General features: G+C 41.6%; 1 protein-coding gene across 1 annotated transcript in view; it reads right to left on the bottom strand.

The window, feature by feature from the left end:
• Positions 1-27,339, bottom strand: part of LOC115771557 (DNA N6-methyl adenine demethylase) — a 104,228-nt gene that overhangs the window by 28,323 nt on the left and 48,566 nt on the right. The window contains 1 exon segment of the mRNA XM_030717302.1: positions 26,183-26,185. Within this exon segment, the coding sequence (XP_030573162.1) occupies positions 26,183-26,185 (3 nt within the window).

Raw genomic sequence — 27,339 nt, 5'->3', positions numbered from 1 at the left:
GGCTCTCTCAAGTGCTCGGGCATATTTATAATAGAAATGCTGGCTCTTTAAGGTTTAATTAAAGTTTGCGTTTTTATTTCCCATTTCCTGTTGCCACAAAAGTGCATAAGAGAAGCCATTGGAGAGCTTCGAATAAAAAGGAACAAGCGGTTCAATAAAAACATAAATAAAATATAAATATATAAAACTGGAAACGAATTATGTTTTCATTGTTGAAGAGGGCCGCGTGCGGAAGTGTCACAAATATATGAATATTTATGAATGTGAGCACAAGAATTATGATTATAATTGAGTTTATTTGCTGAGCTGTCTTTTTGTTTAGCACTCGAATTATACATTTGAATACAAATGTCATCACAAATTAAATATACAACAACTGTTCTTTTCATACCCTGTACATTTAAAGAATGAGCAAGTGGGTATAACAGAGTTGTGTGCTGATTGTCCAACTACATATATATGTTAAAATCCCAAATCCCAATTAGTTTTTGTTTTTTTCACTTCAAAACAAACCGAACAGCAGTCGGATCTAAGCTCGAAAGGAACCAAATATATTTCTATGAAAATTAAAGTACGAAATAACTTTGGCCTCATTTTTGGTCCGTGATGGATTGTTATAAGAAACATTTTTAACTTTTTGACGCTTTTAGCTTTCAATATTATATTATTATTACTTTTTATATTTATATTATTATTATTATTATTATTATTATTATTATTATTATTATTATTATTATTATTAGTATTATTATTATTATTATTGTTTGTATGATTATTATCATTATTATTATTATTATTGTTTGTATGATTATTATCATTAGTATTATCATTAGAATAATTATTATTATTAATAATATATTATTTATATGTTCCCTCGTTATGTCAACAATTTGAATTAAATAAAAAATAAAAAAATAAACCAAACCCAAGTATTTTATTTATAGGGTATCTTCTGATCTAGCACTCCCGTCTATGGCATTCTTACGTATTATCTTTTTAGTAGATGCTCGATTCGGCTGTGCATTTCTTAGTCGCATATCGGCACTCACTTGAATTTAATTAAAACAAATGAAGTAAACATCAAGTTGAAAGTTTATTTGGTTTGTGATTGCAATTGCAATTGCAATTGTCACATGCTTGCTGTTTTATTTATTTACTTTGCCGGCGGCCACGCCCACTTTGTGTGCACAGCTCGTTGATTGCCCTTAAATTAAATGTTATTTTCTCGTTTCTTTTATATGCCACAATATTTTTATATTTTTTATTTCTATTTTTTTTCATTGAAAGGAAATGGAAAATTTAGTTGTTGTTCAAAACTTAATTGCGTCGAGCGAAAAGAAATCAAAAATGCAGCGACAACAAGAAATGTGTCAATTAAATTTGAAGCTTGACAGCAGCTCGATATTGACAGTGTGTAGCCTTGTGTGTGTGTATCTGTATTTGTATCTGTATCTGTGGCTGTGTATCTGCAACTGTGGCTGCGTATCTTGTAGTTTGTATCTGGGTTTTGGTGCAGTGTAAGCAATTTGCATTTCTTTTCGTCTCTAATTTGCTGGCAATATTTGTGCAAAATAAAATTAAACTGCAGTTTAAACAAAGCAAAAATTAAAAGCAAATATTAGCGTGCACATAGAAAGAGATAGACAGCTGGTCGCAGTGAGTGCGGCTGAGCAGGAGGCGGAACATTTACATATGCAAACATGACATAAAATTGTTGGCCCTCCCCCCGTCCTCCGCCCAGCACACTCACGCTCACACACAGCCAACATCTTGTGGGCCCCATGCCGACAGAGTCTTTGGCTTCGCCTTTGCCACTCTGCTGGAATTTTAATAAACGAATGTCAATATTTGCTCAACATAAAGCAGAAAATACAACGTAGCCGAAGCTGCAAACTACGAGATACATTTATGTATAGATATAGATATATACATACATATATCTATTTTTTTTGCGACTGCATAGGAGAGGATCAGAGCGGAGCAGAACGTGGCGAAGTTGTCGAAAGTCAAATCTTGTCCCTGCCGCTGTTTGCTTTATTTTTGTCAATTTTTGTGATTGCTTCAACAGCAGCTACAATAACAATGATGACACATAACATTCAAGCTTTCCTTAAATCTCAACGAGCGGCAATCATTTCATTTAATTTCTATTTAAACGCGCCACAAGCCATCAAAATGTCAACTTAAAGAGTTTATACGCTGATATTGCTGATGTAAGCTTATTATTTAAGCTTGGAGTATAAACAAAATTAAATTAAATTAAAATATAAGCGAGCCATAGCCAAAATACTTATAAAAAGTAAAAGCCAAATGCCAGGCATTTATTTGTTATATCAGCAAAAAGCAGCATCCCGCTGGACTAAACGCGGCACAATTCGAATGCCAGCGTTGCCAGACAGATGCCAGTGTTAGATAACGTCTGCAGCTTTACAAACTGGATGTCAGCTAACACCTAGGCTAAGCCGCTGATAAGCAGCCATGTACACGAAAAGAAAAAACTCACATTGTATCTACAAAACACAAGCGGATAATCGCGCATAGCTATCGTCTTTTAAGCATTGCCAGCAGCAAGGCTGGCGGCGTGTATCTAGAAACAACCACAACAACAACAACAGCGGCGAGGTGGCAACACTCTGAGCCAAGCCAAAAGGAAACACTTAACAATAACTTTAGCATTTGCTGTTCTTTTTTTCGCTTTTATCTATTTGACATATTGACGTTGAGCGTTAAAAGTGCATTAAAGTAGCTGCTAGCTTGAGATACTCGCGTACTCGCGGATACGCTGTGTATCTCTATCTCTATCGCTGTGCGGGGGCACTGACACACGTGTGCGTTGGCTGTGTGCATTGAACACCTGACACCTGACCTGGTTCAGGGCCACTTTCCACGATGACAAATTCTCGTTATCTGCCGCATATGACAGGCCGCTGCGAATGTATCTGGCGGAGTTCTCAGCCTGCGGTTTTCTATCTGCATCCAAGCTGGCTTACGTTCTATTGAGCTGTGAAGCATTTTGGCTGCTTGTTAGCATTGTTTGTGCAGTTGTTGTTGCTGTTGTATTTGCATATCTTTGTTGCACGCTTTTTCGGTTTTTAGCAAAGTCATGAAGCCCATTTCTCACATCGAGCTGGCCAAGGGGCAAAGCGGGAACTGGCGTCGGCGACGGCGACGGCGACGGCAACGGAGACGGAGACAAGCTGTCAGTTTGGCTTTACGCCGCTGACTAGACCAAAGCAGACCAGACAGGATATGAAAAAGTGTCGGTGTATAATGGTAAGACCAACAGCAACAGCAACAGCCACAACAACAACAGCAACTATTTGCCAAGTTGAAGAAAGAAAAAAAAAATGGCAAACAACAACAAAATAAATACAAAGTGCAAATAAAGACGGCAAATGCACTTAAACTGAAGTGAACTTTACATGCAACCAGCGAGAAAGACAGAGGAAGAGAGAGGGAGAGTGTGAGAGCGGGAGACGGGAGGAGTGTAGCTGCCAGGCATTGCCTAGAAAAAAAGCTGAAAAGGCTCACAGAACTGACAGCGAAATTAAGTTGTTTAACCAGAGGACGCTGACACCGAGTTAACTCATAAACATGAAAAATACCAACAGTGTAAAAAACCCTATTTGTAATGCCCTCAGAAATGGTGAAAACCTTCCCATAATGATGTCATGGAAATGACTAATGACTAATGGAGCAAGCGATTAGAAGCCAGAACTCTTATCAGGCCTTAACCCTGCTGAAGTTCGATTTGCTTCGATTGATAATGGAAATTGAAAAGCCACCAATATGCGAACTATTACTATAAATAACTATATGTGAAACTGGCTGACTGATATATCAAATGTATTCATAGCGCAATCTTAACTATTCCACTCGCAACCGTGGAATATTGGCGGAAACTTTATTGTTAACCAATTTTTGAAGATCAAACTCTTTCTATACTCTCTCTCCATCTTCACTCTCTCTGTCTATCTCTCCACCTTCTCTCTCTCTCTCTCTCTCTCTCCCTCTCTCTCCCTCTCTCTCCCTCTCTCTCACTCTCTCTCTCTCTCTCTCTCACTCTCTTATTCTTACTACGTATTATATAAAGTCATCTATGTAAATATCTTATCAACATCTTTTTAAAATGAATAATGTCTAAAGTACATCCCTACTACTCTACGTATAAAGTCGTCTATCTATATATATATATATATACATATATCTTAATAATATATAATTAAACAAATTCACATCGCAATAGTGAAACGCGCAATTAATTCTTTTGGAGAGGTTCTTGAGATTATCGAGAATAAACAAAAATAGAGCATTTTTATTTCTAGCGCTCGTAGATTTATGAGCGTCATAAATAGATTATAATTATTCTCTTGAATTTTTTTATCTCTATAAATTAACCAATTATCTGCAATGTGACCAAAGTTGAGTTCGCACGTGCCAGTTAGCTGGCCAAATAATTATTCTGTTATTATATTTATTGTTTAAACGTATCTGAATGTTAGGGAAGGTAAATTTGTTTGCATTTGGCAAATATTCAAGAAATCCAACCACAGCAGAAATACGAACAACTTTCTCAGTTTCGGTTCTCACACATTAACCGATTATCTGCTGTGGGGCCATCTTGGCGAATTCAAATGGCCTGCCCTTTAACTGTAATAGAAGGCTAACAACTTTAAGACTCGGCATTCGAAATATCGCAAGCATTGTAATAAATTTTAAATAATTACCTATTATGGCTTTACTTGCAAGTCGTTAATGCCCGGGCCACTTGGCTGCATATACTCAGAGGTGCGAGGGCGGCTCCAAAAGTAGCTGAAGTTGAGGAGAAGGCTCTGAGCACGAAATCCAAACTGTTTTATTTCCCATGAACAAAACAATATCTGCATCGAACCATTGCTTTTCCATAAGCTGGTTCTATTCAAAACAATCTTTTTATATGTAAGCTAAGTTTCTGCCGATTAAGGAACAGCCAAAAGGAAATCTGCATCGAACCATTGCTTTTCCATAAGCTGGTTCGATTTGAAACACTATTTTCATATATGGAAGTATAGCTTTTGTCAATTTGGGCGGATGAATAAAAATACTTAAGCAAAAATCATTATAAATGGTTCATGCTGTGCTTTATGCTGGATCGATAACTACTGGAACAGCCCTCGTACATATAAATATATATAGTATGGGAAGTATGTATACTTATATATTTACACATAATGCGCCAGGAAAGAAGCAGAAGTTGCCGAGGCGCAAAGGCACAAAATGAAAATGCGGCTCGAAATTGTTGTAATTTATGATGATGTCCTAGATTACATGAAAATTGTTTTCTTTCGATTATAGTGCCTGACTGTAACTATATATATGTGTGTGTGTGTGTGTGTGTGTGAATGTGCTGGTGTGTGTAAGTGCTCTTAGCGTAGGTAATTTAAATGCAACTGCCACGATCTCTTTTCATTTCATAGGTTAAATTAAATGTAAATATAATAAACGTGGCGCATAAATCCATGCGTGACAGTTTTTGTGCGGGCCTCCGATTGAAAGTCGGCCCCGTCCCCGGCAAACTGGTTGTGACAACTTTCTATAGCCCCAAACACACACTCACACACACACACATATACAGTGCATTCGAGATACCTGGCAAGATAGCTGAGATACATTGGGGGCTGCTTCCTTGAGCATTGTGTAAAACAGCAAAAAATGCAAACACAAACCTAAATATTTGTAATCTAAAATATGCCAACCTGGTTCCATTAAAAAAAAAAAAGAAAAAACTTTGCTGTGTTCCTCGTATTATGCTGGCAATGCGGCCAAATGACAAGTCTCAAGTATTTCCAGTTGATTTAATGCATATACTAAGTAGGCTTTGCCCGTGTGTATCTGTGTGTATTTGTGTGTATCTGTGTGTATTTGTGTGCATCTGTGTGTATTTGTGTGCATCTGTGTGTGGGCTAATCTGTGCGAAGCATGCGGCCCAGTTTTCCTTAAGCTTCTAGTTTGCTGTGGGCTTTCATAAACTATTGTTTATATGGATGCATTACACTGATTTATTAGTAAAGTGATTTTGTTTTTATCTAGCGGCAAGAACAACAACAAATATCTAAAAGTGTGCAATTAGTGCGGGCATTGCGGAAATTTATGCTGCCACTTGCAACACGTCGACGCACTTGGCTGTAAAATTAGCCACGCTCTAAAAATGCAAAAAGCACGGCAAAAAAAATTAAACAGAGGCAGCCAGCGAGACGGCGACGCATTCGTAAAACACACAAAAAATAAAAAAAGAAAAGGCATACAAAATCAAAAACCAGCAAGAAATGAGGAAACAGAATTCGCTGCGCTTGCCAAGTTTAAACTAAATAAATAAATATTTACATGCCAGATTAATGTAAATGCACCATTTTAGACATTGTCAAAGACGAAAACATTGTCGCAATACCCAATGGATATGCTTGTTGTTGCTGTTATTATTGTTGTTGCAACTGTTTTGCAAATGTTTTAAAATTGAAATTTGTATTTAGAGCGCAGCTAAATGAAAATTGCAAGTTAAGTGTGTGCTTGCACAGAAAGACAAAGGGTACATTCGGATTGAGCTGAGCCGCAAATGGAAGAGAAATTCAAATATTTCCCTAAAAATCTTAAGACAAAAATTATATAAATAAAAATATATTTATAAGCTTATCCAACTCTAATAGATCGAGCTCTAATAAACTCTTAACCTAATTCAAATACATTTTCAAAAGCTTTTCTAGAAGCGAACAGAATTCATATGCGAGTGCATATTTCCAAACTCTAAATGGGTTGTTTTTTTCTTGTGTATCATAAGTACAATTTATGTCTAACAATTAGTTTTGCCAGTAGAGAATATACCGCCAGAATCAGATGACAAATCGCAGCTGCTCTTCAATCTTTGCAAAGGATTTCACGCAGCATACTTTCGGGCAAGCAGAAATAACACAATTATCAATTATATATATGCTACAATATCATATATGAATAGTTTAACACATTATGGAATATCATATGTGGAATAACAGCATGTGGCACGGGTATTTGTCGGTCGAGTTCTGGCCGCGTTCTCATTGTTAGTTGCCTGCACAGACAACGGCAATGTGATTATTATGCATAACAGTCTAGGGGGCGGGTAGATTGGTCTTTTCAACGGGGTTGCGAATGTATTTATATGCTAATTGCATTTGCCGTGGCCTCGCAATATGTCTGTAGACGGCTACGAAACGAGCTACGAACTAAGTGAAATTAATTACACACAAAATACAAGCAAATTAATTGCCAGCCAGCCGATAGAAACTTGTTAGAGAGTTCTAATTGGCATTCGCTTCGAAATTCTAGAGCATATTATTATACTATTTGCCCAAAAAGCTTTAAGCCCTGGCTAAAGCCTGTCGCAGATGTCAGATTTCTGGCGCATCAACGTGTTAGCTTCGTTCTCAGACCTTTTTTATGGCACACAATTAGTCGCAGTTTCTGCATTTTTATTGCATGCAACTTTTTGCAGCAACATGCTAACAACAAACAACAAATATCAACAACAACAACAACAACGACAAATGCAAAGCAAACAACTTGATAGAAAATTTAACTCGCAGCTTGTGCAAGCATTTCAATTTGTGTTTTTTGTTGTTGTTGTTGTTTTCCTATTTTCAATCGCTTCCTATATCTTCAGCTGAACATATGTACATATGTATATATATCTATATATATCGAGTTATATAAAAGTCTGTTATTTTCGTTGCTTTTTTTAATGAGCTGCACGAAGCAAAAGTTTAATTTATGTATAAATTTAATTTAATGCCGGAAAATGCATAAATTTTATGCCTTTTTCATTTTCTTCTTCTTGCTGCTTTTCTTCAATAGTTGCTGCTATAAAAAAGAGAAGAAGCAGAAAATAGCTGCTCAAATGTCAAGCGTTCAATTTCGGTTGTTCAAATTTGGTTTCTTGTTGTTTTTAGCTTTCTTTGCAAATAGCTGTCGGCTGTTGTTGTTGTTGTTGTTGTTGTTGTTGGACTTTGTTTAAATAATATGTACTTATAAATTGTTGTTGTTGTTGTTATAGCGCAAGCTTTCGTAATGGCACTTGGCATTTTTTGGGTAAAAATTATTTTTTTATTATTTGCATTTGTAGTTAACACGAAAATTTGTAGTTTTTGGCCTAACAAGAGATTCAATTACGTGGCTCAATCATGCTCTCCCTCTCTCTCTCTCTCTGTCTCGCTCTCTCTCTCTGTCTCGCTCGTTTGATTGCCGCATGCAAGCTAGTTGCATAAGCTGCCCCAAAGTGAAAAGCCAAAGCCGAAACAATTTATGCAGCAATTCGTGAATGTAATAAAGTAATTAAGTCCAAATATGTGGAGCCAAGTTGGCAAATTGGTTTTCGAAAATGCAAGCCAAGCGCAGGATTAACACAGCCTGCCATCTAACGTCCTGGCTCCGCTATCAATTTATTTGCATTGCATCGCTGGCAATCGCTCAAGGCTGAGATACATCCGACAGGAGAGATATGTGAGAAACTGTTGGAAGCAGCTGCACACATAGACAAGAGCCGTAGGAGAAATTAATGAGGGTTACTTAACCCTAAAGGGTTGATAAGGCATTTTGATTAAAGTGCCTGTGGATGAGGGAACCTGAAATAACAATGCAGCCCTTGGCAGCAGCAAGAGTTAAGGGCGGCTGCACGAATAAGCCGAGAGATGGGCATATGCGCCTAGAGTATACCCTGTATGACAAACAGGCAATAAGGGATTGCAGTTAGACGAACCAGGCACAGTCTTAACTAGCCCGTCACTGGCTTAATTACAGGGTATTTGCAGACCGCACAATCGATGAGCAATGTGCACATAATTGCAGTTTGTTTGTTCTGTTTTGATCGTAATTGTTGTTGCCGTTCATAGAATGTGAAAAGTTAAATTTATATGCGTAAGTTTTGCATGAATTTATAAGCCAAAACTTTGCCATGGGCCAAAGATGCACCAAAACAACAACAACAACAACAACAACAACAGCAACAGGGAGCAGGAGCAAACTTTTTATGCAGCATCAAAAAATTTATGACAGTTTGGCCAAAGTTTGCTAAAAAAAAATATTACAAAAACAAAAATGAAAACAACAAAAAACTGGGCAAGAAATGCAAGCAAAAATTGCAAGAAAAACGAAGAAAACGTTGAGAGAAAAAAAAGAAATGTTGTGGGTACATGAGAAATTGTAGGCGTTGGGCGTTGGGCGTGGCACTCCTATTGCACACATAGAGCACATGACGAATATAGAAAAGTTTTATGAATTGAATTGCATAAATCAAGCAAAAACTTGAGAACTAGAGACCCGAGCATAAAAACGCACTAGACAGGTGTGTGGGGCGCGGGGGGCTTGGGGGGGGGGGGGGTGAGATGTTTGAAGGTAGCTGTGTCGGCCCCTGGCCAACACGGAAATGCTGGGCAAAATAATGGATACCGTATACTTGATATGGTAATTTATTATGTTTTTATTGCCTTTTGTTGTGTGTGCTGCGAGTGTAGAGCAAATGCGGCCAGAGTTGCCTGACTGCCTGACTCTCTGACTGCCTGCCTGCCAGGCTGTCTGGTTGGTTGGTTGGGCTGGCAGCCCTTGTTGGTCATTAATCTTTGTTATGGCGCACACACACACACACACACTTGCAGCACACATGCATAGACAAATGGCTGCGTTATCCTTTTGCATTTTGGCGTAACTTGAGTCGCGGCTACACGCATAATTTTCAATGTACGTGTGCGTGTGTGTGTGTGTGTGTGTGGCGCAAATTTAATTGCGCAGATAAATTTGCGCAATGCTAATAAATTAATATTTATGTGCGTGCATGCCCTTCCCCATACCCTTCCCTCTATTCACTCTCTTTCGTTTTATGTTTTTAATCAGAATGTGTGTGTGTGTGTGTGTTGCATTTTCCGTTGCATTACTTTTTTTCGCTTTTCTTTTTTGTTGGCGCTGGGCCACGAATTTAATGCATCTTCAAGATGCACACACACACACACATGTACAATAAATCTATATGCCTTGCACAGCATACATATGTGCATACGTATGTATACATGCATGCATGCATGTGCACATATATAAGTATATACATTTATGTACTACATTGTACAAGTGCGCTGTTGTTGTTGTTGTTGCTGCTGCTGTTGCCTCTTGTGCGCTGTATTTTATCTCTTGTCTTTGCTGTTGTTGTTGTTATTGTTGTTGTTGTTGCGTTTTATGTCGTGCCATTTCAGCGAAGCTCGCAACAAAGCATAATAAAACTAATTGTCTGCGCTTCGCTCTCGCACACAGCGCACTCACACACTCTCACAGCAAGACACACACACATACACACACACACACATACATATGCTGGCAGATAGTGTGAGTGCGAGCAAGTGAGCAAGAGAGCGGGCGAGCGTCCACATGTTTGCCATTCTGTTTCCTTGGGGCCGGCCAAACTATGCGACGGCAACGGCAACTACAACAAAGTCAGCGACGCGTTGCCGTAAAAATTCGCAAAAAAAAAATAAAAAATAAATAAAAGCGAAAAAAAAAAAAACAATTTAACACGCCGCATTTCATTTATTCGAATTTGTGTTCTCTTTTTGGCTTTCTTCTGAGTATTTCAGTTTCTGTTTCGGTTTTAGCTGCATGCGCCGCCTCACCCGCCCCGCTGTCCACAAGCTGCAATGTGTCGCGCTTGAGTAACAAATTTATGCGACCCGCCATTTTGCCATTTTGCATTAGGCGGCCCAACAAATTGCCCCTCTCCGGCTTGCTGCCCGCCCCTGCTCCTTCCCCTGCTATCTATCTGCCAATCTCTCTTCTAAGCAAGAGCGCAACGCCTGCAATGGCTGACTGCAGTTGTTGTTGTTGTTGTTGTTGTGCTTGGAATTTGTTGCTAGTTCATTTTAATTTATTGAATTTCATGTTTCTTTTTAGTTAAAGAGAAAGATAATTGATCGCGCTTTTAGTTGAAGGGAATGTAGAAGAAGAAATAATACAAGCTCATGAGTATTGGGTAAATTTGTACTTGAGTATTTTGAGTATAAGATATAAGAGGTTAGTCCCTTGAGTATAAGAGAGACAGAGTGGAACATTTGCTCACGAGTTCTGGATCTTATACTCATTCGCGCCCGTCTTAAGCGAAGTTTCTTATATTAAATGGAATGATCTATCTATCATCTAAAGCATCTCTTGAATTGTCTGCTTGTCAAATCGATAAGCATCTGTTGTGGAAATTATATAGGACGGGTTCTATCATAAAGGTTGAGATCTACATATATGAACATACATATAAAGAGTTGAACCGGCTTACACAAGAAATGAATAAGTGAGAGAGTACCTTAAACCAGTTTGGTTTCTTCTGCTTAGTTGATTCTTATAAACTAGAGGAAAGAACCCAATTTATCGCTCTGATGCAATTGTGTTTATTATTATACTACATTTGCGAGTATCCGCAACACGGCCCATTGGCCTCATGCGATTGAGATACATTGCAGTTGAGATACATTTCGTTGCTGCTTACCATGCGCTAATTTCTCGACTTAATTAATTCATTAAAACTTAAATGAAAAAAAAAGAAAAAACAACTTTAAAAATGTAGAAAACTGCACGCTCTGCACGCTCAGTGCAAATGAATTATTAATAGAAAAGAGCAATTCGAATAACGTAACTCTAAAGACATACACATAGATGATGTACATACCATACATATATATATGTATATAGATATTTATTCATAAAAAGGTTCTCCCGGATGTTCGATTTTTGCAAGTTTAATCAATGGACAGCGCGTGCATTTTGTTTTAGTTATTTTTTCGTTTCTTTTACCCTATTCAAAAGAATTTCAATACATTTTCGGTTCGTAACGCTTGGATTTTAATGCTAATATAAATGTGCTCGTGGCTCGCTTCTTATATGTATATATATATATATATACATGTGTATATTTTGGCTAAAAAGAGCAAACGACTTTTATTGATTGTATCGACATGAGTAATTGAAGTTTGAATGCGACTGTAATGACAGCAAGAATGTGAATACTGAGTGGATTAGTCAGCAATCGCAACATTATTATACTCCCTCTCTCTCTCCCCCTCTCTCTCTCTCTCTTTCTCTCGTTCTCTATCTCGCTCTCTTTAAGCTGAATATCAGTTTCAATCGGGCTCCGTCTAGATCAAGATCCATTGTCACGACCTCAAAAGTTCATGCGAAAATAAAGAACTTACTTCAAGTTGAGTTCGAAGTATTTCGCTTTTGTGCGAATTTTGTTTTCTGATAGCATTTTTAATTAATAGAGTGCACCTTGGGATATTTTTGTGGTTTTTTGTTCGTAATTATCTAATCGCTGGCAATAGAAAACTTGTCTTCCTGCATGTTTCAATTGAGGAGCTTTTAACCGATTTAACAGCTTCTTTAAAGTGATAATTCCACTTAAATTAAGAACAAATTTAATGCTTAAATAATTTCAAGCAGAAATAAAAATACATTATTCTTGTTTTAACAGGAAATCCCTTTAATATAGAGCTCCATAGTTCCAAGGGAATATCATGGAACCTGCTCAATTTTGGCAAATTGTGCAATTATTTTCTTAGACTTATATCGAGAATCTGGCATTATTTCTCTGAACTCTGACTATCAATCAAAAATTCGTTCCGTAAGCTCATTTCGAGTTAAAAATACACACGCACACACACACACAGACACACAAACAGAGAGAGAGAGGGATCCCATAATACTTTGTTGCTTTATAAACATTATTCCGAGATTTCTCGGGCAATGATTGATGCATTTGAATTGAATTGAATTCGTTTCGTAATCGGATCCACTTACTTTTTTATCACGTTTGTGGGTTAAAGCTGCTGTTCGTGTGGGGGTGGAGGGGGGTGTGCGGGGCTCTTCAGTCAATTCTTGATTTGATTTTGCTTTTTAAACAAAAAAAAAAGTTCTCTTTTTTTGAATATTTATTACACTCGTATTATTTGTTATTACGGATAGTTAAGGATTATTATGGTGCTCGGCTTGTCAAATGTTGTTGTTGTTGTTGTTGTTGCTGTTGTTATTTTAGAAATAGATTGCACGGAATTTAAGTATTACTTAGTTGCCTTTTAACTACTAGAATATTTATTTATAATTTACTTGGGTTTTTTTGTTTGTTATTTTTTATTTTCGCACAACACTATTAAACAATTAAATTGTTATTTCATTTATTTACACATTTGTTGCTACAGTTATTAGTTGTTGTTGTTGTTGTTGTTGTTGTTGTTGTTATGTGCTATTGTCAGACACCGTTGTTGTTGTTGTTGTTGTTGTTGTTGTTGTTGTTAGTTAACGTGCGTTTGTTAAATTCATGCCACACTCATTTGTTGCCGCTGCTGCACTCGACATGACATTTTCTTTTCAATTCATTTCAATTTGAATTCTATTTCTATTTAACAATTTTGTTGTTGTTATTGTTGTTGTTTTTATTCTTCTATTGAGCGCGCGCGAAAATGATTTTTGTTGTTGATTTCACGGTTTGATCGCTTGATGGAGCTCTCTTTCTCTCTCTCCCTCTCTCGCTCTATCTCGCACTCAGCTCTATGGCTTTCTCTTTCTGGCTGGCTCTTTCTTGCAATCTCTACACACACTCTACTCTATGCACCCATGCATGTATGTGTGCACTTAACATATGTACATATATGTAGTTGTATGTGTGCATATAAAATGGAACATAATGCGCTGATAACGAAATCACATTTTTCAATTGGCAACTGCCCCAAATTTCGTTAGTTATTTGAGTTGCGTTAGTTGTTTGTGTTTTGTTATCTATATTAGCTGTGCTTCTTCTTCTTCTTGTTGTTGTTATTGTTGTTGCTGCTCTCGTGGCTGTTGTTGTTGCTGTTGTTGTTGTAGTTGTTGTTGACTTTGTTGTATGCGTGTGAGTCACATTGGCAGCAATGTTGCTGCTGCTCTTGTTGTTGTTGTTGTTGTTGTTGTTGCTGCTGCTGCTGTTGCAGCAACGGAAATAAACAATCAATTTTAGTTAAAGAATTTATGCACGCACTTAGCGACATGGGCACACAAACACACACACGCTCTACACACTTCAACAGGCACGCACGCACACACACACACACGCACGAACAGATGAATTAAGCACGCGACTTTCGCATGCAAAGAATTTGATGATTTTGATTTGAATTTCGATTTTGTGACGCGTGTTTGAGAATTATCAACTATGTGTTTACCACTACCAATGCACACAATGCTGGCCGTAGCGAAGGAGGAGACAGACAAAGGCCAAAACTCAAAACTCAACCGTTGGGCAACCGTTGAGTAGTCGGAAAGCGCGCTTGCCGATGCCGACGTTTCACCGTTACGTCCTCGAGGAATCGCGTTTACAGAATGAATCTGAATCTGAACGTGTGGAGTGTAAGGCAGCGTAAAAGATACAGATACACCAATACACAAACACAGATACGTATGGCAACGACGGCGACGGCAACGACGACGACGACGACGGTGACGACGACGACGACGACGACGACGACGACGACAGCGACAAGCAGCAGCAGCAATTGGCGTTGCCTTTGCTTGCTTGTATGAGTGAGAGTGTGAGTGAGCGTGTTTATATTCGTGCGTGTGCGAGTGTGTGTGTGGTGGTGGAGCCGCTGCCGCCACGAGAGCGCATGCGAGCGCCCAGAGAGCCAAAGACGATGAAGCCAACGCAAAAGGCAAAAACAAAAACGTGTTTGCCGCCATTACGTAGCACTGTTGTGTGCCGTGTGTGTGTCGCTCAGAGAGCGAGTGCAAGAGCGTAAGCGAGAGAGCGAGTGCTGAAAAAACAACAACAGCAACACCGGCTGCGGCGACTGCAGCAGCGACGTCGACGCCAGCGCAGCTCTACGTTACAGCTGTGTGCGTGTGTATGTGAGAGCTGCTACGAAAAAAGGTAGTAAAAAATAACTGCGGTAAACCGAAAAAGGCACAAAAAATTGAAAACGAAAACGCAGCAGCAGCAGCAGCAGCGACCACAACAACGCAAAGACAAAAACTCAACGCCAACAAAGGCTCAGCCGGAGACGGCGACGGAGTTAGTGTAGTTAGCCGGACGAGGGAAGGAGTTGCCTGTGCACCTCCCCCCCCCCCCCCCCCTGACCCACACGCTTCTAAAACGTTTTGCACTGAAATGCGCCGCGTTTAGTTCTTTGGCATTTTTGTGCGTTGCGGGCGTTCCTTTCTATTCGTCTCCTTACCCCTTTCCCTCTTATTATTATTGTTGTTTTTTTTTCTTCTTAAATTCTGATAGGGAATCTGAACTGCTGGAAATGGCATTTGTCGCGGTTTGCGATTTGCGGATCATTTAAGATGGGGGCCTTTCGATATAACTTTGGGCTACTTACGTCCGTACAAAGCGGGCAACATGGAAATTTCCCTGATCGGTAAACGAGTTGCGGTAACTTACCTGTAAATAAGAAGAAGAGAAGGATATAAGTTAGTAAAATGCAAAAATACATACATATGTAGAGAAAGAAACAGATGCTAAGTTCAATTCTAAAAATAAGAATCTAGACGACAAATCTCTAGTTAGCAAAATATATCTTCCGTTGGTAATCGTATCAGCTTAAAATCGAATGCTAATTGGAATGAATTCGCTCAAATCGTAGTGTAATCCAAATGGATTGCAATAATCCAATTCAATTGATTGGACAGCTTGAAGGTGGCCCTAGCTAGAATTTCCAATTGGATTGCTATATTGATGGATTGATGTTAAATTAATGACTGACTTCAACAGCTGCATTCTGTGGACATTTCCAAAGATTTTCATTCTGGCCACAACAAGCTCTTAATATGTGCGTGTGTGTGCGTGAGTATGAATGTGTGTGTGTGTGTGTGAATGCGTGTGTCTCTCTGTTTTTGTTTTTACTCTTTTCTCTCGCTACGCAACTCATTTGCAAAACTTCAGCCGGCAATATTTCATGCCACCCATTAAGCGAGTCTCTCTTGGCCCCACCCCAGCCCGCAACTAGTCCGGCAACCAATTTCCGCCCCCTCACACGCGCGCACACACACGTAAACAGTCACACGCACACGCACACGCACATGCACGTGGGAGAGTTTCGCACACAACGTCAAGAGGTGGAAAAAGTGGCTTCATTACAATTTTCAATTTTACTTTATTTTTACTTTGCTTTTGCCTGTGTGTGTGTGTGTGTTTGTGTTTTTTTCTTCCTTATTTCCTTTGCAATTTTATTTTTATTATTATTATTCTGCGACGCAGCTTTGCCATTTTCGCATTTCCTTTTTTTTCAGAGCGTACGTCAAAAACAAAAACCAACAGCTAGAAGCAAAAGCAATCGAAAGAGCATGAGGAGCAGAGAGCGCGAAAGAGAGAGAGGGAGAGAGAGATGAGGCTGGTAAGCTGGCAAAAGCAAAATGCTTTTATAATTTTCATACAACTCCAAGCAGCAGCGACAGCGGCTGGAAAAATCATCATCGTGCGGCGCAGCTGTTGTCTTATTATTTATTTTGCTTTTATTTTTTACCATTTGCTTATTTGTTTTTTTTTCGCAAATTCGCTTTGTTGTCTTTGGAGCTGCAGCAGCAGCCATCATAAGTTTAATTCTTGCAGTTTCCATTTTAGCAGCGCTGTTCTAACCAGCTGCCCCTGACCGCCTCCTCGCATCCTCGCCTGCCCGCCGCACCGCCACCTCCTGCCTGCCACAAGTCTTCGGCTAGCAACACCCACCATCGACCTCTTTTCAGATCTGGAGCTGGAGATGCGAATGCCAGCAACAGCAGCAGCAGCAGCCGCAGCAGCAGCGAAAGAATGGGCAACAATGGCGGTAGAGTGCGCGGGGGGCAACCGCAGTCGCTGTCGCAGCCGCAGCATATGCCGGCTTCTTCTGCTTCTTGCTCTTCTTCGGCGACAAGCGTCAACAAAACTGCAACAGCAACATCACCAATACACTCTCACGCTCACGCTGAGCAGAGCGCGCGCTCTCCGCATATAAAATAGCAGTCAATAAAAGCAGCAGCAACAACTACACCAACAACTACACCAACAACAACAACAACAACAACGAGAGCAGCAGCGAAGCCTTGGGGTCATTATTCTCTTGGTCTTGGAGGCGCTCGCTGCTGCCGCGCATTGACGTCGCAGTTGTCGTTGTTGTTGCTGTTGCTGCTGCTGCTGCAGCCTAGCCTTGGTGGTTGCTGCGCTCACGCACACACATGCATAGTTGGGGAGACAGCGCTGCATATGTGTATGGGGTGTGTGTGTGTGTGTGTGCCTCTCCAAACAATGTAATAAAATTCAATTATTCTCATGTGCGTCTTGCACTTTGTTTCGTCTTTTGTTGCGCGCATTTCGCGAACAGCCGCCACAAAATGCCAAAAGGCGGAAAGTACAGGCGGCAAAGGCATTGGAAATGCAAATGCAAAGGCAAATGGAATGCTTCCCAGCATAGAGTAAAGAGTAGAGAGGAAAGGTGGGGGAGCATGTCTATACAAAATATTTCCTTGCCGCCGACGCAAGCACACACACACACACATGTAAATACTTACATGTGTACATACATATGCGTACACTCACTCACACAATCTTGCACTTTCTTAACAGCCGTCGCTGTCGCTGTCGCCGTCGCTGCACTTTGGCGTTGGCGTTCTTTTTGCGTTTTGCCTTTTGGCTCTTTTCCTTCTCACATGCCTCAGCAGCGGCTGCGGCAGCGGCAGCGGCAGCGACAGAATTTCTTTGTTGTCTCGTACTGTTGTTGTTTCTGCTGCTGAGGCGCATTTTGCATACGCTGCCTGCATTATATTTTTGCAGCCTGCTTTAACAAATTTCATTTTCGAAGTCTTCTTATTTTGCTGCTTGCTCTTCCCATGCTGCTTATGCGTCTGTCGCGTTTGCCAATTTTCTTAGTTTTACTAATTTTGAGCGCCTCCTTCCATTGCGCGCTGCTGCTGCTGCTGTGTTTGTTGTTGTTGCTGCTATTGTTTTGCTATTTGGGGGCTGCGCTTGCATTTGTGTGCCCACTCCCCGCCGCCGTACACTGCAGCGCTCTCATCACTCACACACACACACACACACACACACACACACACGCTTACGCTCTCTTTCTTTTTCGCTGCTCTGCTCTGCTGCTGCTGCTGCTGGTGCTCTCTTTTATGCTCTGCGCTCTTTTGGCCTACGCATGCGCTGCATTGATTGTTTGTGTAATGTAAGAACGTTGTAAGCTCACCCTTCATCCCGTTCGTTGTTGTTTTTGTTGTTGTCAAAAGTGATTTTGGTTTCTGTCTCTTTGGTTAGCCGTATCTGTTTCAAGGCTCTAATCAAAGCTGGCCAAAGTTGACATTTGACTTGTGGCCTCCAACTCAGCATTCATCATGATTCTTAAGCAGGCACACAAGGCAATAAAAATGCTTGCAAAACTGCAAAGCAAAGTAAAATAGTAGAAAAACCAAAGCAAACATTGCTGCCAGCGTCGCAGTCGCAGTCGTCGTCGCCGTCGTCGTTGGCGTTGGCGTCCGTTGCCTGCAGCGTATTTTGTAAATTACATTTCCGGCAATAAATTTGCATACCTCTGGCATCTTTCTAAATTGCTATCGTTTGTTAAAGGCGCCACCCAAAAAGTCTCTACAGATAGCACAGAGGACAGGGCACAGAGCACACCACCAACACCATCAACACCACCACCACCAACCCCTCCAGCCACACCACCCACCGCACCAACATCATGCTGCCACCCCAAAACTGACAGGGTTGGGGGGTATTGGGTGTTCACCTTCTAATCTCTGGCACCCCTCTGCTGAACCTGCGCGGCCGCACCTTCCTCCTCCCTTACCTCTACTGCCTTGCCTTGCGCTGTGCTGCGAGGGTTGGGGGTGGTTTTCTAGCCCCCTTCAATTGCCCATTCAATTGTCTGGCAATTAAAAGTTGCGTTGCCAACTGCCTGAAAGACTTTCACTGTTCACTGTTTTCTGCCTCAAGTTTTGCACTCTTTCAGATTCACCTAAAAAAACGAAGGCAACAAAAAACACACCAAAAAAAGTTTCAACTGAGCCTGGCCGCAGGATTTTTGTACAACAGGTTGTTGCATTTGCGACTACGAAGTACGTGACGTTAAAAATAGTTGCAGTTGTTGCTGTTGTTGCTGTTGTTGTTGTTGCTGTTGTTATTGTTGTTGCTGTTGCTTTGAACTTGCATTACACGTATCCTACAGAGAGGCAGACAGCAAGAGGCACGGGGGCAAGCTGGCAGCCAGGCAGGCAGCTGCCAGAATCCAACGTTTATATAGGTCGACAAACTTTTGTGGCATGCTCCTTGTTGTTGCCGCATAAAAATTCAAATTACGCGGCGCGTGCAGAACAAAAAAAAAAAATAAACGAATTGAAACTGAAAATAAAAGTGCAAATGTCGTGAAATGGCCACCGACTGCGGACTGCGAACTGCGAACTGCGGACTGCGGCAACTGGCGCAGCAGAGGATCCGTGCTGGCTACTCAGTTGCATTCAACACTCAAAATTAGAGATGCCAACGGGCGGCAATTTCAAAGTCACGAGCCACAAAGCGGCCATCGACACGACACGCCAAATAGTTGTCGAATCTCTTGCCAACAAATTGGGCTTAAAATGATCAACAAATCTGCAAGATTTTAGACACATTTGCTGGCAGCTTGTTTAGCTATTTAGGGGCCTAACATCTTTTATATCCTCATATACCATATATACATTATGTGTTTAGATGAGTTTGTATCTCAATCACTTTCCACTACAGCAATTACAGTAGTTAGATTCTTTCAGTAAGGATTCTTTCTCTGATATACATTGTATTTTTAAATTATAATAAATCTTTCTTGGAATTCAATTCTAGAATACTTTTAGTTCTATTCGTGTCTTTTCACAGTTCGAGCTCTACAGCTACAGCCTGAGCACATATAAGGTATACATATATCTAAATCCTTACAAAGTCCTGACTCCATTATATATATAAAAATTGCCCATTTTTGTGCCCTTTTCTTGCTTGCCAAAAGATAGCCTTAGTCGAGTTTTTTCGTGCCTATTTTTCGCACATCTCAAATGGAAATCGGACGCATTTTCACAGCGCCTGCGACAGCCCGTGGACAACCCTTTGCGGCTGCAGGCGCTAGTTTTTTTGCCGCGTCACACGCCGCGTATGAGTAATGTGTGCAAAAAACGTGAAATGCAACGCGCGCGCGTTCGTGGGTGTGCCTCGCTGCCTGTGTGTGTGTGTGTGTGTGTGTGTGTGAGTGTGTGTGAGTTCATTCATTGACGCCGCTGTTGCACGCGAAATCAATCGGCAGGTGTTTTGTTTTGTGAATTCAATGGCCAGCTGCGGCGACGGCGGCGGCAACTGGTCGGCAATTTTTGTTTGCGGATAGTTTTGACCTCGTTTTATGGGTTTTTGTAGCTGTTGCGACAGTCGCTGTTGTTGTTGTCGTTGTTGTTGTTGTTGTTGTTGCATGCGTAATGACGTTGACGTCGTGGAACAGCTGACATTTGTTGATGCCCAGCCCGGCACGGCAGGGTCCCGGCCACGTTCCCTGCCCGAAAAGCAAAACAAAAAAGCGTAAAAAAAAGGAAACGGAAACCGAAACGTTTTGCCCCCCTCGCCAAGAAAGTGTGCACGCAAAAATGGCGTTTGGATTTCGTTTTCTTTTTGCCTTTATTGTTGTTGTTGTTGTTGCTTGTAATTTTGTTGCTGTTGCCGCTTTTGCGGAACTGTTGCCCCAGCAACGCGGCAGACGGTCGCCCACTTGGGGGAAGCCCTGCAAATAAAACGTAATGCGAGCACGGACCAACGTGTGGCAGCAACAGTAGCAACAGCAGCAGCAACAGCAGCAGCAGCAGTTGTTGCCGGCGTCAGTGAGCCAGCGTATGCCATGCATTCATTCATAAAAATGTAGTCGCGCTCCCCTCTGTTCCAGTCGCTGGCAGCGTAATACGACTTTCAAGTTCATAATGTCAACCTTCAGACACAAATTCTCCAACACCAACACACACACACACACGCAGGCAGGCAGGCACACACACGTAGAGTTGGATACAACCTTGTCTGCTGGCGCTGGCAACAAGGGAAAGCGTGAAACAGTTTTGCTAGTCAGAGAAAAGTCAGGAGCTGCTCTTGCTGCTGTTGCTGCTGTTGCCGTGGCACACACCAGGAAGCGCAGCTGGCAGTCAAGCTCTAGACGCAAGCACAGACACAGAGACCCAGACCCAGACCGAGACCGAGACCCAGACCCAAAGCCAAAGCCAGTGGCAGTGCCAGCGCTGGAGTTGAAGCCCCAGCAGACGCAGTGGGAAGTCAGCGCTGGTAATTCCTTTGTGCCAGCCTTTTAGCAACGTTTTACTTTCGCACGCGCCTTTCGCTCCGCCGAGTGCTGAGTGCTGAGTGCTTTCCCAGTTCACAGTAACCAGCTTGTACACTGAGAGAAAATCAAATGTGCGATACAAGATAACTATTCGAAACGTGAAGGCTTTGGCCAAGAGCTTTTGACAATAAAAGAATTTATTTGATTTGAAGTTTTCATCTATTTTTCACAGCTGTGGGTGGAATTAAATCAAAAACAAATGTTCAAGTTTTCACCATTTTTCCACAGCTGCGGGTGGAATTGAACACAGCTTTGCGTGCACTTAATGAAAGTTAAATATTATGCTTTCTAGCTCGGACTATTTGAGCGTTGATCACCAAACGGTCAGTCAATCAATCAGTCAATCAATCAGTCAGTCAATCAGTCAGTTAATCACTAAGCCGATCAGTTGGTCAATCAGTCTGTCAATCAGTCAGTTTTTCAGTCAGACAATCACTTACGAAATGTTGACAAACATTTCCTTGTCAATACTTCTGTATAACATTTAAGGATGCCTTTCAAAGGAAAATCCGAAAAGTGTTGCTAAGTGAATGTTCTATGCTAATTTTTCTCAGTGTATTTCATCAGGTTCTTGTGCTCTGTTGTTGTTTTGTGTTCAAGTTTCACTTGATGAACACGCGGCCAAAAGTTTTGCAACAATTCTTACGCTTTGCCTTCGGGTCGACGGATTTTTTTTGCTTGCTTCCTTTTTTTTCTGTTGCGCACGATTGTTTCTGCCTGCCACCTTTCATTTTGAGTGTTACGCAATTTCTTTTATTCACGTTTCCCCCTTCCTCTCTCTCTCCCTCTCTCTCTCGCTGAGTAGGCGACGAAGTGCAACAGCAGCCTTCAAAGGGCCCAGATGGCGGCTCTGACACCTTTGTAATTGCCCATCTCAAGTTTCAGCTCTTGTTGTTGTTGTTGTTGCTGTTGTTAGCGAAAGTTTCCTAATTGACTGCAACAATTGCTGCCTCTGACATGATGATGTTCAGGCTAATGATCATTAGCAGCTGGCTTAAAGCTGGGCACGCTGCGCGCATTGGTTCATTGACATTGGGAGGGCGGCTAAAAATAGCTGCGCCCAAATGCTTAAAAGTCGCCTTTGGCACAGAAGTCATGTGGCCCGTGGCCCAAAGGCTGTGACGCGCCCAGGACAACGCCAGGACATGCGAGCCACACACAGCATAACAAACAAAATAGAAAAAAAAAAACAACAACATCAACAACAAGAATGGAAAAAAAATCGATATGCCTCAGACGTGCTCGCGCCGCTTCGTTCTTTTGGGCGGGGTGGGCAGGCGCCTGGGCCGCCAGCCAAGGGTAGCAAAATGTTGTGCGAACGCGCACGGCAAAGGCAACAACAATAACACACACACACACAGACGCACACACACACACACGACGTTCATTGCCTCTCTTGCATTTGGTTTAATCGGGTCGTGCGCTTTGCGCTGCCTTCTGCTTGGGGCTGGGCATTACTTCCGCTTTCGTGCAGTTGCCTTCGCCTTCTCGCAGCGAGTTTGCGCTCAATTTTTGCTACTTTTGCTTTGTGCTTGATTTTCTTTTTCCTGATTTTGCGCTTTTGTTGCGCCATTTTGACGGCGGCCACCGACGACGTCGTCCACGTCCTCGTCCTGCGTCCTGCGTCCTGTGCCCTGCGTCGTCCGCATCTTCGTTGTCAGTTTTGGGCAATTTTCGCACGAATCGCTTCGTTCCGTGTGGGCCATGTCCTGTGCCTTTTGCGGCACTTCCGTTTTGTCAGCAATTTGCAGACGCCATTGATTTTCATGGCGCGCAATAATTATTACATTTACGTGGCAGCTGCACGGCCCCGCCCATGGGCCTCGCCCGTTGCCGGCGCCTTCAAGTATGCTGTGAAATTTTGTTTTGCGCTCGATTCTCTTTTGATTTCATTTTTTGTTGTTTATATCAATTGCTGCGCCAGCGCCCCTTTTTGGCCTTTTATTTCGCTTCGCTTCGCCTGGCTTCGCTTCGCTTTGCTTCCTTCCTTCCTGTTCCGGCTGTGGCTCTGGTGCCCTCAGAGGAGCCGGACCTGGACCCGTCTTTCACGTCCTTTGCATTCCTGCGGCTTAAATTGCTCTTGTTGTGTGTGTGCGAGTGTGTGTGAGTGTGTGTGTGTGAGTGTGTGTGTGTGAGTGTGTGTGTGTGTGTGCATCGCTCGGCTTGCCGTCGGTAATGACAAGGGTGGGTTTGCTTTCGTCTCCATCTACATCGCTGTCTCCGTCTCCGTCTACGTCTTGGTCGTCTCATTCTGCGGCTCGCTGGCGTATACGTTATTTTATTACATCAAATGTTTTACAGGCACTTGGCTGCTCTTGCTCTCTCCCTCTCCCTCACCCTCTCCCAGTCCTTCTGCCTCGCTCACTCTCCCTCTTTCGTTCAGTCGCTCTGCTGTCTCTGGCTGCCGCTGCTGCTGCTAGTGCTGCGGCGACGGCGGCTGCGTTGCGGTTGACGCTGGCGTCGCCGCCGTCGCTGCCGCCGTAGTCGGCGTCGTTGTTGTCTGCTTCTTCCTGTTCTTAATTGAAATTTGCGGCTGCATCAATATTTGCTTTTTTCTTGTGTTTTCCACGTTATTAAAAATCCTTGTGCAAGTTTTTGCTGTTGCTTTTTGTTTTGCTCGCTCACTCGCCCCACACCTCCTTCGCCCTCTCTCCCTCTCTCTCTCGCTATCTCTGTTACTCTCTTTGTGTCTATTGTTGTGCTTTTAAATTTCCTCTAATTACGCAATTTATTTTGATGCATTTTTTATGGCGCCAACTTCAAGACAATTTAAAAAAATGCTGAACTTCAACACGCATAAGGCAATTGCTAGCCAAGTTTTTTCCAGGACTATTTCTTTTTTAAACTTTGTTGAATTATGTTGGGGAAGTAAGTATACCATATGTTAGTAATAAAAGATCTCTACTTTGAAGATTTAATTTCTTTAAAGTAAGTTTCTTAACAGGAAACTGTGGAAATTCTTAAGGAGAACTAATTAAAAATAACTAATTTATTGGACGATATTGATATGAAGTGTTTTACATTCGTATAACTTACATTTACGAAACAATGCAAATTTTTCTAGGAATAACATTTCAGGTAACTGTTAGCGCTTCCACTGTAATATGTTATTAGCATATGTCAGCATATGTTATGTTATATAACAGAATAGCGAAAGGTCTGTTAATTGTTTATCAAATTTAACATTAATGTTTCCTTCTCTGTTCAGCAAGCAGTTACAGAGCTACATTACAGAACTGTTAAACAAATAATAACAGAGCTCAGCTAACAGTCAATTTAACATTTCTTCAGCAACACATATTCAATTTGCATAAATCATTGATATGAAGGAAAGGCTTGGGCATTTCTTTTGGCTTTTAAGCCTATGCCAAGGGTAAATTTTAGAATTTAGTTTCAGTTTATTAAATCAGTCTGTATGTAGAGAAGGCGACCCTCGTATTATTGCCGTTTGAGTCTTGTGTCTGCTGGAATTATGCCTAATTGAAAATGCATTTTATAGCAGTTCGCAGCTCGTATAACTGCTGCACCGCGCCCATCCCCGCGCCATTTTGCTGCCAGGGGCTTGTCCCGACAATGCCAGGGCCAATAGCTAGACGGCAACAGCAGCAGCAGCTTCTCGCGACTCCCCTTCACTCCGTGCGCCTGTCTGGCACTCGTCGAAGGCTGAAGGCTGAAGACTGAGACTGAAGGCCACGTTCTGCGCGCTCCAACTTCCACTGGATGTTGATGGCAACGTCATATGAGCTGCCGCTGCTGCTGCTGCTGCTGCAGTTGATGTTGTTTTTGTTGCTGCATTTTGTATGCGGAATTTGCAGCAGAAATGCATTAATCAATCATTCATTAAATCAATCAATCAATTTATGTATTCCTCGCGGTAATTTTTTTTCCTTTTCTTGTTTGGTTTTTTCTTCCGCCAATTTCGTATTTGTTTTTGTACGTTTCGAAGCTGTTTGCCATTTTTACTGCAATCGGTTTTTGCTAGAGAGTTTTAGCCATTTTTTTGATTGATTGCCATTAATAACTCATTTTTGGAATTTATTTGTTTAGTTCTGCCAGTGAGTCCACGTCGCAGTCGCAGTCGCAGTCTTAGCTCTAGTTAGCGCTGAGTGGGCAGCTTGTGTTGAGTAATTGCAGCGGGCTTCAGTCTAGACTGGAGTCCCGAGAAAGCTGTACAGGAAAAACGTACAGCTGTCGTTGGAAAATCAAGGCACTTTTCGAATGACTGATTGCTTTAAGACTCTGAAAAGTAATTAGTACGAACTGAAGCTAGTTTTCAAAGCCAAATAAATGCGAGCAACTTTTTTGAGCTACGTTTGACAAGGCATTGTGAATTAGTTCGCAGCTAACATTGAATTAGTAAGGCATATTTAAAGTTTATCATTAACAAGAAAAAGTATACTCTGCTCCAAATTCAAGTATTTAAATCAGGACTTACACTCAGATAAAAAGAATGTGAGTTTAATCTACACGAGAGATTTGTATAGGCTGAGGCAATCTGTTGTTAATAACATTAACATATCATGTTAGCTGTGTGTTATGTAAGTTGTATGTTATGTTATGTTATCAAGCCTGTTAGCATTATGTTTTACATTTATCTGGATGCCTGTTTCAGTTGGCTTAGACAAATTCTGTTGATCCAACATTTGATTGAGCTGGGCGGCTTTTTTAGTGCATTAAAGCAAATGCAGGATACGTTTCGTAATAGGATTTCTACCAATCAGGTTCATTATGTGTGTGCATAACAATACACAATACGAATAATGCAATTTATGAGTTGCAATTCTTGTGGCTGCCCCCTCCCCCCAAACTTGCTGTACACAGTCGATGTTGTTGTCGATATAACGAATTTTGCAAGTTATTTGCATATTTGTGAGCATATTATAGTGTTTTTCTCTCGCTCTGTCCATCTCGCTATCTCACTCTCGCTCTCTATCTGTGCTGCTCTCTCACTCGCTCTCTATCTCGCTTTCTCTCTCACTCTCTCTCGTTTTCTGATTGTCATGTGTAAGGATGCGCAGAATATCCTGCGGCGCCACAGCGCACATATAACATTGTCCGCCGTCCCCTGTCCCCTGTCCGCTGTCCGCTGTCGCATAGTTCAGTCGTGGGGCAAAGTATGTAATAAAATGCATTGCGAGTTGCATGCAACATGCGAAATTCGTGTGGCAAATATGTAAAATTGAATAAGCCGTAAGCCAGTGGCATATACTACGCACCCAAAAAAGCTCGCATAACAACAGACCAGAGCTGTGCAGTTACTTACTTAGCCGTACAGTGGGACAAAATGCATGCGAAATGCGACGAAACTTACCTGCAAAGAGATGGCAAAGAGGTAAAATGATAATGATTAGTACAACGAAAATACGAAACTAATTTTGCTTATCTTGAGCTTAGATTAAAATGAAGCTGAATGGAGTATACCCTGGCTGATTGGCTGGGTGAGGGGGAGTAAGGGGGCAGGGGGGGCGAGGAGGAGGGGGGCAGGTCCAGCAACGAGTTGCACGCCAATGGAGCGACAGGTAGTTTAATTTATGTGTTGCTCTTGTTGCTGTTTTTTACCATTTGCTCTTTGCTGTTGCTGCCATTATGCTGCGTCGTTTTAATGGTCCCCAACAACAACAACAACAACAGAAACAACAACAACAACAGCAACAAAGTCACGAGCTGACCAGCCAACAATGGCGATGCCAACGAGCAAAAAGGATAAAAGGCATATAAATAAATAAATAAAAATTGCAAAGAGCAGCAGCAAAAATAAAAAATACGAAAAAATGTCTGTGAAGTTGGAACAACTCGCAGCTCGTTGTGCCCCCAATCGGGGCAGCAGCAGCGACAGCGGCAGCGGCAGAGACAGCGAGTGCCTAAAAAAACAACATAAAAGGAGAGCGTATTTCAAGGCGTTGTTTTTGTTGTTGTGCACAACACGCGAGCCCCTGCCGCCCCACTTTCCGCCCATCGCCCACCG

This window comes from Drosophila novamexicana, unplaced genomic scaffold (assembly GCF_003285875.2).
Source record: "Drosophila novamexicana strain 15010-1031.04,08,12 unplaced genomic scaffold, DnovRS2.1 tig00000072-arrow-arrow-pilon, whole genome shotgun sequence".
Taxonomy (NCBI): Eukaryota; Metazoa; Arthropoda; class Insecta; order Diptera; family Drosophilidae; genus Drosophila; species Drosophila novamexicana.
Note: the sequence above shows the minus strand (reverse complement) of the source record. Positions and strands in the feature narration are given on the sequence as shown.